At 37.8% G+C, this 18,520-nt stretch overlaps 2 protein-coding genes across 2 annotated transcripts; one reads left to right on the forward strand and one right to left on the reverse strand.

The window, feature by feature from the left end:
- Positions 1 to 7,073: 7,073 nt before the first annotated feature.
- Positions 7,074 to 16,567, reverse strand: LOC141426329 (sodium/potassium-transporting ATPase subunit beta-2-like). Its single transcript, XM_074085179.1, has 6 exons — positions 16,308 to 16,567; positions 11,103 to 11,360; positions 10,560 to 10,743; positions 8,608 to 8,713; positions 8,128 to 8,296; positions 7,074 to 7,598 (listed from the first exon to the last, which is right to left on the reverse strand). Exons 1-6 carry the CDS (start codon positions 16,462 to 16,464, stop codon positions 7,495 to 7,497), a joined length of 978 nt encoding a protein of 325 aa, XP_073941280.1. The 5' UTR covers positions 16,465 to 16,567; the 3' UTR covers positions 7,074 to 7,494.
- A 299-nt stretch (positions 16,568 to 16,866) lies between these two features.
- Positions 16,867 to 18,019, forward strand: EMC5 (ER membrane protein complex subunit 5). The gene is made up of 3 exons (XM_074085182.1): positions 16,867 to 17,051; positions 17,138 to 17,190; positions 17,743 to 18,019. Exons 1-3 carry the CDS (start codon positions 16,973 to 16,975, stop codon positions 17,962 to 17,964), a joined length of 354 nt encoding a protein of 117 aa, XP_073941283.1. The 5' UTR covers positions 16,867 to 16,972; the 3' UTR covers positions 17,965 to 18,019.
- The last annotated feature ends 501 nt before the right edge of the window (positions 18,020 to 18,520 follow it).

Consider the following 18,520-nt stretch of genomic DNA (forward strand, 5'->3'; position numbering starts at 1 on the left):
GGGTAACATTCAAACAGTTACCTACCTGGGCTACCGAGTATTGTAAAAAGTAGGTAGGTAAGCGAAATAATTACATATATAAGTATATATATATAGAGAGAGAAAAAAACTAACTCATCCGACCTAGATCTGAACAGTTTGAAAATTATGCAAATCAAACCGTTTATGGGCGTTTTCAAAAAAAAGTGTACCCATTCTTTTTTTTTCTTTTGGAAAAAATATGATTTTTCCTACTCAGAATCAAGAGCAATTGTGCTTCCGATCGTTTAAAAAAACGCCCCCATTTTTCCATACAAAATTTTATGAGTCAGTTTTGTCGCACCCACACTGAGTGAAAAAAACGTCGCAAAATTTCATTTTTTTGGGGTCATTTTTTTAAACTATCGGAATCGATTGTGCTCTTAATTCTAAGTAGGAAAAACCATATTTTAACCAAAATTAAAAAAAAAGAAAGCTTACACTTTTTTTTGAAACGCCCTTATAATTCGAAAACACGCGTTTCTCTGGCTGGATGGATTGTTACACCCGAAACTCCTCACACAGCAAAAACTTCGTCGTAATTATTAGAGGCAATTAGAGCCATTTCTGAGATCCCCGATGTAAATAAATCTATAAATATAATAAAAAATAAATAAAAAAAAAGTATCCCGGGACAATTCACACCAATTGACCTAGTCCCAAAGTAAGCTTAGCAAAGCTTGTGTTATGGGTACTAAGCAACGGATAAATATAATTATATAGATAGATACATACTTAAATACATAGAAAACACCCAAGACCCGAGAACAAACATTCGTATTTTTCATACAAATATCTGCCCCGACACGGGAATCGAACCCGGGACCTCAAGCTTCGTAGTCAGGTTCGTCAAAACAAATAAATATAGAAGAAAAAAAATATATATAGAAGAATAAATATAGAAGAATTGCTTGCATAAAGATGTAAGATTAGTATGAATGGATATAAATACACTCCAACACCTAAAGCGACACCATTTCTATTCGTCATAATAGTTTGAGCTATCTTTGGCCCATTGTATAGACGTAACATCTGGAGGATAAGTAAACAAATTTAATGGATTTTTGCGATATAACGTTCGTCTAGCTCGTCGAGACAATGGGTAACAGTTAAATCGGTTCGAAGATAGATTTTATCTGTGACAGAATACCTAATTTCGGCTGAAACTTATTAAAGGGCAGTTAGTTCTAGGGAAGTGGGTAACTACCTAGTACTATACAGTGTGTTAACGACAGCCAGGCTTTTTTTAAGGAGGAAGAAAGTAACGAAGTATTTCCGATTGGTTTTTTGGAGTCCTTTTAATATTTTTTATTTCAACTCCAAATTTGTTACTTTTACGGGTAATCCCGTGAATATCGAAAATACAAACTGAGACATGGATGCACAGAAACCAGAAAAAGAGACCAACGCTGGGAATCGAACCCAGGTCCTCAGCAATCCGTGCTGGCGTGCTATAACCCCTACCGCTGGACAGGGATCTAGACACGAAATTTTCCTATGCATACATAATATCAGGTTGCTTATTTCAACTACCTACGCTACTTATGCAGCAGCACTAGCGCCATCTATGTTCCGCTCTCATCGAGAGACGTCACATTCTTTCGGAACTAACCGCTCACCCAGACAAGAGATGTCGCAACTAAGCAATCAAATTATGATTGGTTTTTGGGGTCTTTTTGTATTTTTTATTTCAACTCCAAATTTGTTACTTTTACGGGTATGTATCCCGTGAAACCATATCGAAAATACAAACTGAGACATGGATGCATAGAAAAAACCACGGATTGCTGAAGACCCTGGGTTCGATTCTCAGCGCTAGTCTCTTTTTCTGGTTTTTCTATGCATCCATGTCTCAGTTTGTATTTTCGATAACGTATTTCTGTAACTTAACTATGACATTAATTTTATTAATTAAAATAAACTAAAAATTCAGACTTTGTTAACTTTCTAAAAAACTATAATTGCCAGCAATGTACAGCAAACTAAATTGACAATTAAGTAATTAATTAAGTAAGTGTAAATGACAGCCGACAGATAGATTATTACTTATCAATTTACTTTGCAGTGGGACGTATTGGGGCGTATAGGCTGGGATGATGATGATAATTCCATAACAAAAAAAATGACGCACCTTCGATTCGGACCGATTAGAATGAGTACCCTAAATAAGGCGTCAAAATTTTCATCCGCCCCGGGCGGCTGATCCAGACGCTACGCCACTGCGTCCCCCTGGCATGCTCTGGTCCTTCTGCACGCCAGCCAAAGCCTGGAACCAAGCTTGATCGTGTGCTAATAAACTGTGGCGTTTCATAGCATAAAACTATCATAGTAAAAAAGAAGTATGCACACTCCGACCCTTTAGGAGACTTAACTGCCCACTCCGGCCCGACGCTTAGGGTTGTCGATGTCTATTTTAGATTAATTACCTACCGGAAAATAATTTTAGTAGGTACGAAAGTTAAATTGAAATTGTCTTATGTCTGTCTAGACAAACAAGATTCTATGTCGTTATATTATTATTATTATACTAAATTTAAAATTCGCTGGAGTGGTGATGGCGACTGTGTACATACTACTCATGTTTACCTACACATAATACTATAACTTTATTGTTCATAGGTAGGTAGGTAGATATCTAATATTTTTTCATGTGTCCCTACACGAACGAAACTATTACACTAAACTTATATACTACTAATTTACAACTACATCTAATACAAAAATACGTAAGGACGAGTACGCGAACGTACAAGGTGATCATCTCGCGAAGCGAGCGTAAGACGAGCGAGCTAAAATCAAAACGTACGGCACCGACGGCAGCGCAGCATTGACTACAGAAAACTTAATCCTCTTTAAATTATCAGTGTACGCGTGCGGCGGGTGCGTGCGTACCGGCGCCAACCGACGCGCACACATTTAAGCCGCGCGATGTACTTTTGTTTGAAGTGAGCCTACTTGTCCTCTTTTACTATGATAATACTGTCATACTAACATAATCTATTTTTCCTTTAATTATATCGATTATTAATAAGAGATTGATGATAAGCTACGATGGGCAAACCACATTGTCCGCAGTCGATTGAAGGAACAGGAAAAAATACGTTCATTTGGTATTCATTTATTTATTTATAAAAACCTAAGGCACACATTTTACAATAACTGTGGTAAAAACATATAAAAATTAAATTCTTGGACGGACATTTAAGTATTTGTCATTTTTATAAGACCACTGAGCACGACATGCTGTCCATCAATGTTATTCTTGCTCCATTTTAACTAGAAAAACTTTTTGACTAAGGGAAATTAAAAAGAATACTCTTAGAATTAATAAATAAGAAGAATAGGAATGTCTTTGTTTTGTATTTCTGTCAGGGTTTTATTTTTTTCAATCTTCATTAATTTTCTCAGCAAATATTGTTAAGACGATGTTGAGTTAAATTTTATGAAAACGAAGTCGATGCCGATGTTGAATCTAACATCAAAATTGTACTAGTTATCCATCAGACATGGTAACAGTCCTGGCTTTTTAATCAGTGCTCGTGCTTTGAAGTTTAACTTTTTTTTTCGGCTCTTCGTCCACAATCCTATTTCGTTACCTTCTTAAATCGTCCACAGTGCCATGTCGTCAGACTACAATTCCTAAATCGTCACCTTCCTAACTCGTCCACTTTCTGATATCGTCCATATCCCATTTTGTCTACATTCCTATTACGACCACAGTGCCAACTCGTCCACGTTTACCAGACGTTGTCTCACAGAGATGGTCAATTTAAGCGTTTAAATAGCAAAATATCCCGAGAGAGTAATTTGGAAAAAAGCCCCTTTTCAATAATCATTTATAGAGATTCATATTAGTCTGGATAATGAACGATGCAATAATGTCTTGACGAGTTGGCACTGTGGTATAAATTGGAATGTTGACGTGTTAGCACTGTATTCGAAAAAAGACTGCTGACGAGTTGGTACTGCGGCCCACGTAAGCGGACAAGATAGGAAAGTGACAATGTAGGAATGTTGGCGAATCAGAACAGTAGACTGTATGAGAATGAGGACGATTTAAGAAGGTGACGAAATGGGACTGTGGACGAAGTCATCCTGAGCCTTTTTTTCGAACGGACGTTGTTAGGCCCTACGCTAGCTGCCGCGGTTTGCGCGGAGCGAGTGGACGCTAATTGAAAAATAGTAGGAGCAGCGCTAACTGCGCCCGCGCAGCGCATCCGCGACAGCTCGTGTAAGGTCTTAGGTTTTAACAGCTTACAGGAGAGCGAGCTGCCAGACGGGCCGCACAGCAAAGGCAAGTTTGTCTAACGCCACATTCCTGTACCTCTATTAGTATTGTGGATAAATTCTGAGAAACAGCATGTTAAGCAGAGTAGAACTTAAGTAACATATAAAATAAGATTAATTCTATAAATAAAGAATATAAAATGTTTATTGTGTTAAGAGATTTCACTGGAATGTTAAAAATAGAGATGTAAATAATAAAAGTAAAAGAGTTGACTTGACACCTATGGATCCATCCTTTCCTAGATTTGAATTGAATTGAGATTTCTTTAAGAGTTTTAAATTTTCTAGTAAGTAATAAAGGTCGGTAAGAGTAAATTAATATCAATGTTATCAAAATTAAAATTAATTAAGATTCGTGAGATTCTGTTTTGAAATTACTAAAAAGTCTTATATACAAAATATATTACACCAAAAAAAGTATAAATCTTAAAATCTAAAGCTGTCATTCTAGTCTTTGAAAATAAATGCTACACTCGTTAAAAAGTTTAAAAAGGCAATGCGGTCAAATACAAGATATAAATAACAAATAATGTTCTACGGTGGGTCCACTACTCTTATCTAGATACACTGCTGTTCATTAAATTTCACCTTGATAAATTATAAATTGGATTTGATTTATTAATTTACAATGATCGGCAGTGTAGGCACTTCAACTTATACAATAATTACGAATGAGTAAATAGTCCTTGTGAAGTCCACGCTCCGTCCTTGTCCTGCCCAAATCCAGAACCCCGAAGCTTTCACTCTATTGCATAATCGTTCCAGTGCTAGCCGAATGCAAAACAGCGGACGAGATCAACAACGGGCTGGTAGAACTGTCAGGCCGTGGGGTAGTTTTCAAGACTCCGCGCCGGAAAAGACCTCAGAAGCTCTCCAATGAAACCATTATTAATGGAACTTCGGAACGAGATGAGGCTGCAATCTTCAACTGACATGTCGGAATATGGCAGACTTAATAGGCGAATCTCAAAATCCATGCGACACGATGTGCGTGCCTTTAATACTGCACGTATTAAGGAAGCAATTGAGCGGAACCAGGGCTCTAAAGTGTTTGCAAAGAATTCGTCTATTGGGAAAAGCCAAATGACTAAGTTGAAGATCGACGATGGCAGTATCATCTCATCGAAACCGGAGTTGTTGAGAGAGCTTGAAAGGTTTACGAACAGTTATATGCCTCGACACAGAAGCCCGTTGTAGGTGCAGCTCAAGATACCAGAGCTAAACTAACCCGTCATTACACTGAAGACATCCCAGATATCAGCCTGTACGAGATTAGAGTGGCTCTCAAACAACTTAAAAACAACAAGGCTCCGGGGGATGACGGAATCACGACAGAACTTCTGAGAGCGGGTGGTAAACCGGTACTTGTAGTCCTCCAGAGGTTATTTAATTCCGTCATACTCGAGGGTACCACGCCGGAGCATGGCACAGGAGTGTGGTGGTGCTCTTCTTCAAAAAAGGCGACAATACCTTATTGAAGAACTATAGACCCATCTCACTCCTTAGTCATGTATACAAGTTGTTTTCGAGGTCATTACGAATCGTCTCGAGCGAAGATTTGATGATTTCCAGCCTCCCGAACAAGCTGGATTCCGTAAAGGCTTTAGCACCATAGACCACATTCACACACTCCGCCAGATTATACAGAAGACCGAGGAGTATAATCGGCCACTATGTTTAGCGTTTGTGGACTATGAAAAAGCCTTCGATTCAATCGAGACCTGGGCTGTACTGCAGTCCCTCAGCGATGCCATATGACTATAGATACATCGAGGTGTTAAAGAGTTTGTACAGCAGCGCCACTATGTCGATCCGGTTGCAGGACGAGAGTACACAACCAATCCAACTGCAGCGAGGTGTGAGACAGGGAGACGTTATTTCTCCGAAACTGTTCACAAATGCGTTGGAGGACGTTTTCAAGCTCTTGGACTGGAACAGGTTCGGCATCAATATCAACGGCGAGTACATCACCCATCTTCGTTTTGCCGATGATATAGTCATAATGGCGGAGTCGCTGGAGGAGCTCAATACTATGCTCAGTGACCTCAGTATCGTCTCCCAACAGGTGGGTCTTAAGATGAACATGGACAAGACTAAAATCATGTCAAATGTCCATGTCACACCCGTGCCGGTTATCGTTGGGAGCGATGTACTCGAAGTTGTTGACCACTATGTTTACCTTGGACAAGTTGTCCAGTTGGGTAGGTCCAACTTCGACAAAGAGGTCGCCCGAAGAATCCAACTCGGATGGGCAGCGTTCGGGAAACTTCGTGATGTCTTCTCGTCCAATATTCCGCAGTGCCTGAAGACTAGAGTCTTCGACCAGTGTGTGTTGCCAGTGATGACTTATGGCGCTGAGACGTGGTCCTTAACTGTTGGCCTCATAGAGAGGCTCAAAGTCACGCAACGAGCTATGGAGAGAGCTATGCTTGGAGTTTCTTTGCGCGATAGAATCCGGAATACGGAAATTCGTCGAAGAACTAAAGTCACTGACATAGCTGGAAAAATATGCAAATTGAAGTGCAGGCCACATCGCTCGAAGAACAGATAACCGTTGGGGGAGAAAAGTCCTCGAGTGGCGACCACGAACCGGAAGACGAAGCGTTGGCAGGCCTCCCACCAGGTGGACTGACGACATCGTGAGAGTGGCGGGAAACCGGTGGATGCAAGTGGCAAGTTGTCGTTCATTGTGGCGTTCTAAGGGGAGGCCTTTGTCCAGCAGTGGACGTCTTCGGGCTGATGATGATGATGAGTAAATAGTATCAAAAAATCTTCATGGACGGAGATTTATGTAAGTGTACAAAAATATGTCTTAAATATAAGATTATTGCTGTCAATATATAGCAGGTTATAACTGTTATAAGTATAAAACTGTAGTTGAGATATGTTGAGATTCAAATATTTATAAGTCATTTTATATTTGGTCTACTGAAAAGACGATATCGTCTACTGAGAAGACCAAATCGTCTACTAAGTAGAAGATATTTTTTTTCGTGTTACATCAGAATCGGATTATTATGAAAAAATAACACGGTCTTTTCAGTAGACCAAAGTGGTTTCTTTAAATATTATTTTCATGTTTTTAAACCAGCTTAACGCTTTCAACTCCCATAGTTTACCTGTAGCTGCGGCATTAATTAATCATTCACTATTTTTTTTATCAATATTGTAGTAGACTGGTCTATCCGTCTACTCGATCATAATCTCAAAATGGACGACTCCCATTTTCTCCTTTCTGTCATATTTGATGTTTTTGGCCCACGCCCGGCATTCTATGTTGATAACTATACCCGCTGAAATAAAATAAACAATTATAGTTAGCTTTCACTTGATACCCATATTGCATTATAAAAAAAAAACCTCCATTTTTTTTGCAGGCGCCATATAGATAATTAATATACCTATCATAATCTCACTCCGACATTTTACACGAATCTAATAATACCAAGACGCGTGATTTTGTCAAAATTAGACATTAATGACATTGTAATAAGAACCATGGCACGCGTCATCGTGAATTCAACGCGTTAACAAAGAGTGCCAAAAAATAGACATACAGTCGAAAAAACGCGTACCAGGGTAGAACCTTTTCATAATAAATTTCGTTATCACTTGTTTCATGTTAATATGACATCAAAGGACCTAAGGTTCCATCTTGGTACGTAATTCAGTTTGACTAAAAACATAAATTAACTAAAAGAATTGATATGGGCCTCCGCAAAGTAACACCTGATTCAATAAATTATTCCAAAAACATAACCCCCCTTCGGAGTCAGGTAATAAAAGCTTTAAAAAATATCGTGCATTGCGAGCAGTACTCACTTCTAGGTCTCCTAAGGTGCAGCGCCACCAGCGGACTGAGATAGCCCTCAGCATTCTCGTACGGATAGAAGTACCCCGGGAACCCAGGCCGAGGCAGGTACGAGACCGGACCTATGTTCTCTTTGTCCGCTGGCGTCTCGCCTTGGCACGTTATCCACACCATGTTGGTCTGGAAACGAAACAGTATGATTAGAATAGAAGAGAGTGAAAAAGAAAAAACTGGTCAATTGAGAGTTGAACTTGTGCACCGAGTGTATTTATGAACTAATCATAATCACTTCACTTATCATAGTCATCATAATTTAATCTGCCATAATTTCACCTGCCATAACAATGTTTGTCATAAAATTTAGTTATAGTACCGTGCTGTTTTCAGAACTTTGTTATATATCATCTTAAAGATTAGAATTAGGTTAGGTTTATCAATTCTGAAGAAAATACTGTTTAAGAACTAAATTACTCTTATTCAAATGAACGGACCTGATTGGATGTAGCGGAGAGGCTGCGGATGTGAGTCTGTAATTCTTCCGGCATGTCTGCAGGCAGCTCATTGGGCTGGTAGAATTCTGGACGCCAGCCATAGATTCTGAAAAATAAAGGAACTTATTGGAAAAAAGATTAATTACGTACTAGCTGTTGCCCGCGACTCCGTTCGTGTAGAATTCGTTTATTACCACCCCGCGGGAACTATATAACCTCCCCGGGAATTCGAACTATCTGTATTCCAAATTTAATTTAAATTGGTTCAGTGGTATAGTCTGGAAAAGGTAACAAACTACCAAACAGATTTACAACCTTTCGCATTTATAATATTAGAAGGAGAGGCAGGCATTTATTAAGCAGTTGAATTTTTAAAGTTATTTTTATTTTAGTCAGATAAAAAAGCTTGATCAAAGCAAAAAAAAAGTCTTGCTACCGGGCGGCGCAGTCGTTCGTGCTGAAACGCAACAACACGCTTTTCCTCAGATATATGGCCCACGCCGCACTACAGCTAAGCCGCCGCGGTTTTTAACCTTTTAACCGCCACGGTCGGCCACAGTCGGCAAAATTTCTGAAAATCGTCCCATATGCGCCTCGAAATGCCGACATGGCCACTATGGCACTTTTTTCAGCTGTCGCGTTTTACCGACCGTGGCGGTCAAAGGCCGCGTGACTTTGTGAATCAAGTAAACTAATGCAAGCGGCCACACTGGCGGTTTTAAGTTTGCTTGTATAAAAAAGTCACGCGGTTTAAAACCGCGGCGGTTTAGCCGCAGGTAGTGCGGCCTCGGCCTAAGACCAGTGACTATTGTCTGACGTGCCCGGGCGTTCGATCGCTTTTACTATCTCTTTCTACCCTCATCCTGCACCGAGTGTGACAGAGAGAAGCGCTAAAAAGATTGCGATACCGAGTACGTCTTACTTACATTAATATTGCTACACTGTCCATCTACAAATTTGTATCGAGCCCTCAATGCGCGAGTTCAATTTGCACTTTTTTTTATCAAATACGATCACCGCCGCCCATGGACACCATCATTAGGACTGCGGGTGCGTTTCCAGCCTAAAGGGAGGGGTAAAGGGGGAGGGGGAGGGGGAGGGGAGTTGGGCCTCCAGATCTCCCACTCACCGTACGAAACAGTAGCAAAACTACTATTTCACGCCGGTATTCTGTGGGAGTGTGGTACTAACCCGGTCGAGCCGGCCCATTCGTACTGCAGCCAGCAAGCTGTTACATGTAAAACTTAGGGGCTGTTTCACCATCCATTGATTAGCGTTAACCGCTGGTTAAATGTGATACCGTCTCCGTCTACTCGAACAAACCAAATAGAGACGGCATCACACCTAACCGCCAGTTAACACTAATCAATGGATGGTGAAACAGCCCCTTAGGGTACTAAGCGTCGCGGGCTACGAGCTTTAAATCTCTTGGATTGTTACACAGTTTAACGTTCGTTTCGTTTGATTATATATAGCGTGTATTTTTGATACTACCTCAAACTGTTTTTTGTTACCGTACAACCTACGGCAAAACCTACTAGACACTGGCAAAATTGTCCTCCAATGGACAGAGCCATATTTTTCTAAAAAACGAACGAATAAAAACAAAGTAGTATCACGTAGTGATACATTGCGTGCTAATTAATTTTGTAAGGAAAATAATAAGTCTATTTTTTTTACTAAAACATAATAAAACGTGATTATTAGTGCCTTCACTAACTACCCTTAAAGTTTATCAACCTATCATTATTAACCACACAACGATTTTATATACATTTTAGCACAATAAGGGCCTGTTTCACCACTTGTCGACTAACTTTAAGTGTCAGTTAAAAGGAATGCCGTCTTTCTTTATTCGGACAAAACCAACAGAGACGTCATCACTGATATCCGTCACTTAAAGTTAGTCGACACGTGGTGAAACAGGCCCTAAAACTAATATATTATCTTACTTGTTAAGCTTCAAGAATATGCACGGTGAGGACTTGTGGAAGGAGAAGTGGTTTTCTTCGATGCACGGCTCGTACCCCGTCCGGATGTCCACGTCGCAGACCTTGCCTGGCGGAGGCAGGCGTTTCCAGTCACAGTTGTAAATGTTCTGGCCCGCGCCTGCCGTCTGACCCTTCTTTTTGTACACTGGAAACCAGAAAATCAAAATCAAATTTTTTTTTCAGGCGCTCTGCTGCTGGGGGCGGAGGGGGGCTGCTGCCGCGACCAAGAGCTGCGCCAGCGGTATGGGCAATTTTGGCAAATTACTCACAAATGTGATGAAAAACATTGAACTAAAAGAATTTCTTTGCTCACCAAAGTAACGCCTGATTCAATAAATTATGAAAAACATTGTATATTGCACAGGCGGTACTAAAATTACAAACATAGACTCATTAAAGCCTTCATTCAACTTCGAGCTTCTAATACTCTCGTTCGTAATTCATTATTTACCGGGCTTAGACACAATGTACTATTAAACGTGGGATGCTATATCAAATACTCACCCGACAGAAATTCTTTCAGCTGATCCTCCCAATACTTGTAGCTGTCATATCCAGTCCCCTTATACCATATGAGGGTACTCCTCACATCAGGAGGCAGCGGTCTGAACCCTAGTCCTGGGCTGGAGCCGATGATGCTGTACTCCTGTTGCAGCCTCGGTACACGAGGGTTGATGAACTGTTGCAGGAATGTCACCATACAGATTGCAAAGAGGACTACCAGGCACGCGTAGAAGATTGAGTAGAAGAGAACAAGTTTTCCTGAAAAGGTAATCTGGAATTGAGCAAGTACAAAAATTGCCAGAATTTTTTTAATGGATCTTTTTTCTTCATACATTAAGTATTTTCTAATATTTTTGAATAAAAAACTTAATATTAGGGCCATTGCACAGTACATTTTAGAAACGTGTTGACAGTCGCGTAGCTACCGGAGGGCTAGACGGGGCAGTGCCCCGGGGCCCCCAAGCTCAGGGGGCCCCTCGGACTCTGACTTACAAACTATAAATGTCAAATCTGGATTACGTCGAATTCGGAACACGACGAATACGTAGGGCTGCCATCTCTAAAATTTGGCTACCAGGACAAGACGCGTGAAAACCCCGGATTTTGGAGCCCAAAACCCGGACATGTCAACAGGTTTAGGTTTTTATTAAACTTGGTCAGTAGGTATAATAAAAATATAGGCCAATCAAGATAAGATCCTTATAAAACGATTTAAAGCTTGCTGGAAATTGATTCTTCGAAAAATTATAATTGCATTAATCTAAAAATTAAAAATATTTTTAAACCCGGACTACAAATGGATCCCCGCCCGGACGCTCCCCGGACGCCCTCTAAACTAGGACAAATCCGGGGAAACCCGGACGGATGGCAGCCCTACGAATACGGAACAAACGATCTCAAATAGTTGTTGGGGCCCTAGTTTATTTTTTGCCCCCAGGCCTTTGGTTACCTAGCTACGCCACTGCGTGTTGACAGTGCGTTTTTCTTTCCATTGAGCAACCATACCTACAACCGCGTTTATACTAATACTAGCGCGTATAATTGCGGTGTGCACAGGCCCTCACACTGACTCGTCGAAGCTCGCCCTAAAGATTTAATAAAACTCAATAGTTATCTAAAAGAAACAAATGAAAAAAAAAAGATTTTTCAAAATTCCCACAAATAATAACACAATAAAAGATATTTATTCAATAGCTAGTTTACAAGTTACAGGTACATCACATCACAAATAATACAATCAAACTATTAAAATGGAAAGCGACTCAGCTTATGCCTGCGCCTTGCAGAACAAAGTCCCTTGGCTGACAGACTCTGTTTTTCAGTCGCCCCCATAAACCATAACCGTATAAATTTTTATATTTTAACAAACATTGGTAACTTTAACATCCATTTCCAGTTATACATCACACTCAATGAAAGGAAAAGAGGAAAATCTATGTTCCCCAATCCCCATTACTCCCCACATATTTCCCACCAGTCCAGTCCCCAGTAGTTAGGGTTGCCAACCATACTATAAAATAGAATATTGTACTATGTAATATGATATAGATATCATGCAGGCGTACTCTATAATTTATAACACTAATAGCTAAAATACTCTTTTTTTTTCACCATGTTTAGGTACTATACCAGTCATGTAATATTATGCACCATTTATCATAACTAACCAAAAAAAGTCCACACAATATTCTTTACTCACCTCCTTTAAAATCAGACATACTCTATTTCTGCTAATAAAGTTGGCAACCCTACCAGTAGTATCCATTGGCGTGCATTGGGTCGGTTCCAGTATACCTAGGCAGTTTATACTTTGCGCTAAAGCAAAAGAATTCATAAACTTGTTAGCAAAAATTTCATCAAAAATATCTGAACACGACTCGATTGACAACGGCGTAAAGTAGAAGCAAGCATGTTCAGATATTTTTGATCAAATATTTGATCACAAGTTTATGAATTCGACTGTACTAGCGCTGCCGCGCTGCCTACTCAATGCAGGCCATAGCCACTACTAGGATCATCTCCTCGGTTTGGTTTTCATTCCCACATCAGCTCACGACAGACTGTAAACTTCATTTATCCATCAAATGGCAACAAAAAAATTATGACAAACTTAATTAAATAATACAACAAATATATGTATGTAACAGGTAACCTGCCAATTAACTATTTCCTAGCAACAGTTTGACCTCTGATTAATTGGCTTACTGAGGCTTCCAGTAATTGGATTAAAGAGCATAGCAACTATTTGTGATTGCATATAGTATACATACGTATTAGTATATGTACTACTAGTATACTCCACACTAAGATACTGAAAATTAAGATTTAGCAAAGAAGACCTTTTTGTCTAACTGACAATTTAACACATGTATATCTTCATATTAAAAAAAAACTTCCACAACTCGGTTTGTCAAACAATAAAGATATACCTACATGTGAAGAAACAAAATGATCTGATTCTATCTACATATCCATACCAAATTTCTTCTTAATCTGATCAGATGAACTTTAATTTACAAGATTGCAAGTTACATAAATTCAAGCTTGTAAGAAGTATTCAAACAAATCTTACTTCTGCTCCATGGTAACCCATGCAAAGGGCAAAACTTCATTGAACATGACTACCGATACAGCAACTAATCAGCATTTCAACAACTAAACAGCAGGAAAGACCTAAAAATACTTGAACAGCAGGAATATAAAAACTTGAAAAATATAAGTGGCAAAAAATCTGGCCCTCAAATCTATGCAGTAATAGGTAATTTTGTATGAAGAGTGTGCTAAACTTTGTGCCGCTAAGTAGATCCCTTCAATTGATGATGATTATAGACAAATCTAAATGTCTTAAAAGCTTCATCTACTTTTAGACTTCAAGTACTTATAGTGCAAATTTTTCATGCACTCCAATTTCTGGCCAGAGTTAATCATTTTAATTAAAATATTAATCATTTTAATACAGTTTGTTTTGGACAGCATCCATAGGGGGTTAGTATACAAAAGAAAGAACTTAATATACTAATACATTTAGGGGCTGTTTCACCATCCATTGATTAATTTTAACTGACAGATAAATTTAATGTCATGCCATCTCTGTTTGTTTAGTTTGAATAGACGGAGACAGCATCACATTAATCCGTTAGTTGAAATTAATCAATGGGTGGTTAGTAAACAGCGCCTTGATCTATATTAATAAAAAAGTAATTAATAAAACTAACTAATAATTTAACTGTTTCACCATTTTTACCAATTTTAACTGACAGATAAATTTAATGTCATGCCATCTCTGTTTGTTTAGTTTGAATAGACGGAGACAGCATCACATTAATCCGTTAGTTGAAATTAATCAATGGGTGGTGAAACAGCCCCTTGATCTATATTAATAAAATAAAATAATAATAATAAAAAGAAATAATAACCGGGTGTGGCTTTACCCATTGTTGGAGCAATATATATAATTAATTATTTTAATTAACTAATTTTAATCTCAGAAGTCCTGCCTGACTTAATGTAACATACACACTGCCCCTCTTAAGGCAAAAGGTGGTATCTCAAAAAAAAAAAACTTCTAATTTTTGATATGTGTAGGTACCATTTTATTTTATTTTTTCATTATGAGAGGGAGCAAAACAAGCAAGCGGGATTTGGTGGTAAATGATCACCACTGCAAATGAGTACCAAAATAAATGATGCAGAAAAGTACAAATTACTCAAATTTTTTTTAGACGGCTTTGCTTTGAGGGCATAGTTCTACAGATCCAGCTGAGAATTCCAAATTAAAATTATTTCAATAAATTTAGTTCTTATTTTATGAAATGAAAAATTGTAATCCACAATTCAGCAGTTATACTTCTCATTGATTTGTGTATGTTATAAAGTATGAGAGGACTTACGAGGTTAACCTTTTGTATGGTTTAGCCCGATCATTTTATTTTATTGTCGTCAGTTTTTCTTTACATTCCACTTTCAAAAGGTTTAGGGGTCAGACTATACCAAAGGGGGCAACAAATATTTTTTTTTTATTGCTTAAAACGCGTCAAAACATAGGAATCAAAAAGACTGCCATATTTTCGAAAAAAAAGCGAAAAAAAAATTAAAATTTTTTGGACAAAATTTTAAGCAAAATTACTATGGAGCCAGGACAAAATTTGAAACAATATTTTTTTTGATGTCAGTATAAGCCCTATTTTAAATGATTATTATAATCAGAGAATGTTAAAATGAGCATCTTTTAATAGGGGTACTTTTCTCTGTGACCAACTACAGATGAGATAAGATGTAGAAAAAAGAAAATGAGCATTCAACTTATATTTTGATCAAACAATAGCTAAGATTAACACCTTAATTCGGTTCTGGCACTTCGCCGGCGGCTGCCGCGGCACGCTCGCTTCGCTCGCTCTGCTCGTGCGTTGTGGTCACAACTCATAGTAACCACTCTTTGCTTCGCTCGTTATACCTAAATTTCAAACTTTGGGTCTATATCTCGGCTATTTTTGATTACAGAGAAAAAAAACAAACAAAATACACTTATTTTAATGTATTCTATACAATAACATCATTTAAAATATGTCATCATTTCATTTTGACAAAAAAAAACTGTCCTGGCTCCTTGCAAAACATTCAAAACTTTGGGTCCCTTTATCTCGCGCATTTTTGATTACAGAGAAAAGTTGTACAATTAAAATATGCTTATTTTAACGTATTTTATTTGATAACATCATAAAATATGTGTCATTATGACTTCATTATGATAAAAAAAATCTGTGCCCCCTTTGCTACAGTCCAACCGGTTTAGGAAGCAAAAAATAAAATAAAAAAAGTAAAAGTCCCTAAATAAAAAATATACAATTTGAAGTGCATTGGTTCTTACTATATACAGTATTTTTTATTAATAAATAAATATATCTATATCTGGCAGAGGACACGATATTGATATCTTAAAAAGTTTGTTCTCAGATTATTAATACTAAACAATCTTTAAACAAGTCTTAATTACTCACGAAGTGCTTAAAACAAAAGAAAACCAAGACAAGTAGGTCACCGGCGAACTTAGGTACGGAAATGCGAAACTTGCAAACAAAGTTTTGAACAAGCATGCCACACCCATGATCGTTTTGAGCATTAACGTTTACTGAATGCATTTACTAAGTTTAATGAGCCTAAATTAAAATAATCATGATAGAATGGTATATTGCTTCCGAAACTCACCCCAGTCTTTCAAAGATCTATCCCTAGATGGAGTTTTATCGAAAAGACGGCTGGTTGAATGTTTTCGTGTAAAGAAATCACTGCCACCACGCACGCCTTGGAATCTGGATGGCTTTCTTTCTATTTCGAATTCTTCTAGCTTTGGATTTCGAGACATATTGTAATTTTAATTGCTATTTTACTAAAAACACGAATAAAATAAACAAAGCTAAATAGTAAACTCAGCGGCGTCGCCGTCGCCCAACCGAACCGCTTTTCGGTTTTCGTGAATGTGACAGATCTAGTGGTTGAATAGTCCCGTTTAAGCAACTTGTTACCGATTTATCGATTGCACTAATTTAATTAATTTACGGAAGTTTTCAGGCGTTCCCTTAAAGATTAATTGAAAATTTATTAATTTAAGTAAAATGTTAGTCTGAAAATCCCAAAACAAAAAATTTATGCCTTTTCAGTGGAGACTAAAATAATGCTAAGCGCATATTATCACTCACATGCTGAAAAAGCAATATCGTTAGTTTGTGGCTACTATTTACATTATTTATTCTTGTCGAAAGAAAAAATATCTGTCAAAATAAATTGTCTATTGAGTGAGCTAGGAAGTGAATTTATCTCATCTCAACTAATTATAATTATTAAAATTAAGCATTTTTTTTAAGTTTTCAATAATGGCATCGTCTTTAAATAAAATGATTATCATCGTCGGTTTTATATCTCTATTTCATTCAGCATATTCAGCCGCTCAACGTAAGATTTAGCACTACGTTTTCGTTCATTATCAACCTTGTTTCTGGAATATAGTTTCCACATTCAGTATTTATTTTATTTTCTAGATCGATCATACTTAAGGATCACCGCACAAGAATTTACTGGCCTACCTTTAGATGTGAGTATTAGTTCATTAACCTTCGTTTTATACAAACTGTAATCTATAACATATAAATTTGTACATAAACACACATACATAAAGACACATTTATTTACTGTGATTTACTAATAAAACTGTTCTCATTAAACTCACAAAACTTAAAACCAACTTAAAATTTGTAGAAAAAAAGAATTTACCTAATCCATAATTTTGTTTCATTAATTTTATTTTGCAAGTCATTAAGATTACATGCATGGAAAGATTGATGAATGTAGAGGAAGTGAGCGTTGTAAGTGGAAGGATGTAGTCTCTGCATACCCTGTTGGGCAAGAGGCTTGATTTTATCCCTTTGGATCCCAGCCGTTATGATGGTGCGAGTTAATTCCATTTGAATTTGACATAGATTGTACATAAGCTCCACTGTCATAACTCTTACATTTGAATTTTGTACACAAAGTCCATTGTTATAATTCTTTTCATATTTGGCTGGGTTCGAAAGGGTTATAATGTATGTATGTTAAGATTATACTAGTGATGCTTGTTAATGGCTCCCTTATTTTTCTTTTTCAGATTGTAGTCCAAGCAGTTACCAGCTTGTTTGCTGTGATGTGGGGAGTCCTCAATGTTGCTGGAAATCTCCGTGAGATCCCTGCTGGGGCAGAACTGAATGCCACTAAGTGGGACACTCAGCGGAACCTGCCATCATTCTACATCTTCAATCACCGCGGGAAGGCCCTGTCATCGCAATATATACCAGCCAGCTCTAAAGCCGAGCTAGAAAATTTAGAATAAATTTATAGATTAATTGTATTTATTTAAAGTAAGGGAAGTAAATTGGTTAATTTAATTCTATTGTTATTTTATGCCTCCCTGGTGTGCCATGTTAAGCTGTCACTCATTATTTGGTCCCTTGTGTTCACACATTTTGTCATACTTGGAAACAAACATCACACATTCAATTTATGGACCAATCAACATGTAAGGAAGACAAGGACAGCAAACCTTTATTGGCAAATGGGTCATGTTATTTACGAAAACCCAGCAAAACCAGACTGACATATCATCAACATAGTCACCTCACAGGTTTGTGAAGCCACTTGCCTCTGTTCTAATTTAGTGTAGTTGTACCCTTATAAATGTTATCATTAATGAACCAGAATAGCATTACACAAACAAATTACGAACTGGCAGGGGCAAATGGCTCAACAATGCATGAGGACTACATACATTTGATGACTAGTGATGTTCCCAAGTTATTTTGTCATTAGTTTTGCCACCTATAATCTCTTATTTCTGGGTCCAAGTAAGAATCAATTCTATTTCTAACTTGTTTCTTATGCTCACATGC

This window comes from Choristoneura fumiferana, chromosome 3 (genome assembly GCF_025370935.1).
Source record: "Choristoneura fumiferana chromosome 3, NRCan_CFum_1, whole genome shotgun sequence".
In the NCBI taxonomy this organism is placed as follows: Eukaryota; Metazoa; Arthropoda; class Insecta; order Lepidoptera; family Tortricidae; genus Choristoneura; species Choristoneura fumiferana.